This window comes from Cyprinodon variegatus, unplaced genomic scaffold (assembly GCF_000732505.1).
Source record: "Cyprinodon variegatus isolate N-32 unplaced genomic scaffold, C_variegatus-1.0 Scaffold1416, whole genome shotgun sequence".
Classification (NCBI taxonomy): Eukaryota; Metazoa; Chordata; class Actinopteri; order Cyprinodontiformes; family Cyprinodontidae; genus Cyprinodon; species Cyprinodon variegatus.
In genome coordinates this window covers 49,005-50,016 of record NW_015151869.1, presented here as the reverse complement: position 1 = coordinate 50,016, position 1,012 = coordinate 49,005, and the positions used below count along the sequence as shown (strand labels likewise).

Here is a 1,012-nt window from a genome sequence, read left to right as displayed (position 1 = left end):
CCAGGTGGATGAGGCAGACGATCAGCTTTGCCCTCAGGTTCACAGGGACGCTGTCTGGGACCTGGACGTCCACAATCTCTCCTGGAGGAGAACAAGCAAAGAAGTGACTTCACCCAAACCAGGTCGCTTCCTCTGGTGTTAATGCGGCTGAACCCAAAGGCGGTCCACGGAGGAAAACCGTACAGGTCCATTAGGACCGCTCTATAATAAACAGACCCACAGAGGACGGTGTCTGTCTGTCTTTATAGAACCAGAGATGTTACAGCAGCTGGTGTTAGCAGGCTCCACTGGACCAATGTTGCCAACGTAGCGCCTATGTAGCCAAATCTACAACATTTATTTCAGAAAAGCACAAAGCCCAAAATCTAGCGACTTCTTTCTGTGTTAATGGAGACTTTGGTGACATAAAAGCACCGAACTCTCTTCACCCGAGCGAGTGGATCATACGTCTGTTTCTCTGGTTTCTCAATATGCCTGCTTGTGCGTCCTCGTGAAACGTCATCAGCCTCAGCCCTAACATCGTTCCAATTCACTATAACAGCAGAGAGAACGGACAGAGTCCCTGGATGTCGCCCCCCCTCTTTACCCAGCATGCATCAGAGCAGACTTGTCCGTTCTTCAGACTAACATCTGTCCCAGCATGCACTGCGGCAGCAGCTGCTTCCAGGTAAGCGCTCACAGATCTCACAGTGTTAAGTTAAAAGTTATCTTTTCTGTTTCTGTTGTTCAATAAAAGTACGTTTTAACATCATTTGAGGCGAAAATATTATATAACGTCAGCCCGTATGGAGCTGCCGGGGCTAACGTCAGCCCGTATGGAGCTGCCGGGGCTAACGTCAGCCCGTATGGAGCGGCCGGGGCTAACGTCAGGCCGTATGGAGCGGCCGGGGCTAACGTCAGGCCGTATGGAGCGGCCGGGGCTAACGTCAGGCCGTATGGAGCGGCCGGGGCTAACGTCAGCCCGTATGGAGCGGCCGGGGCTAACGTCAGCCCGTATGGAGCGGCCGGGGCT

General features: G+C 53.1%; 1 protein-coding gene across 1 annotated transcript in view; it reads right to left on the bottom strand.

Annotated features, from left to right (window-relative positions):
• gtf3c3 (general transcription factor IIIC subunit 3) overlaps positions 1–1,012 on the bottom strand; it is a 15,472-nt gene that overhangs the window by 5,004 nt on the left and 9,456 nt on the right. Inside the window, exon 9 of the mRNA XM_015402944.1 lies at positions 2–81. Within this exon, the coding sequence (XP_015258430.1) occupies positions 2–81 (80 nt within the window). The remainder of the gene's footprint in view (position 1; positions 82–1,012) is intronic.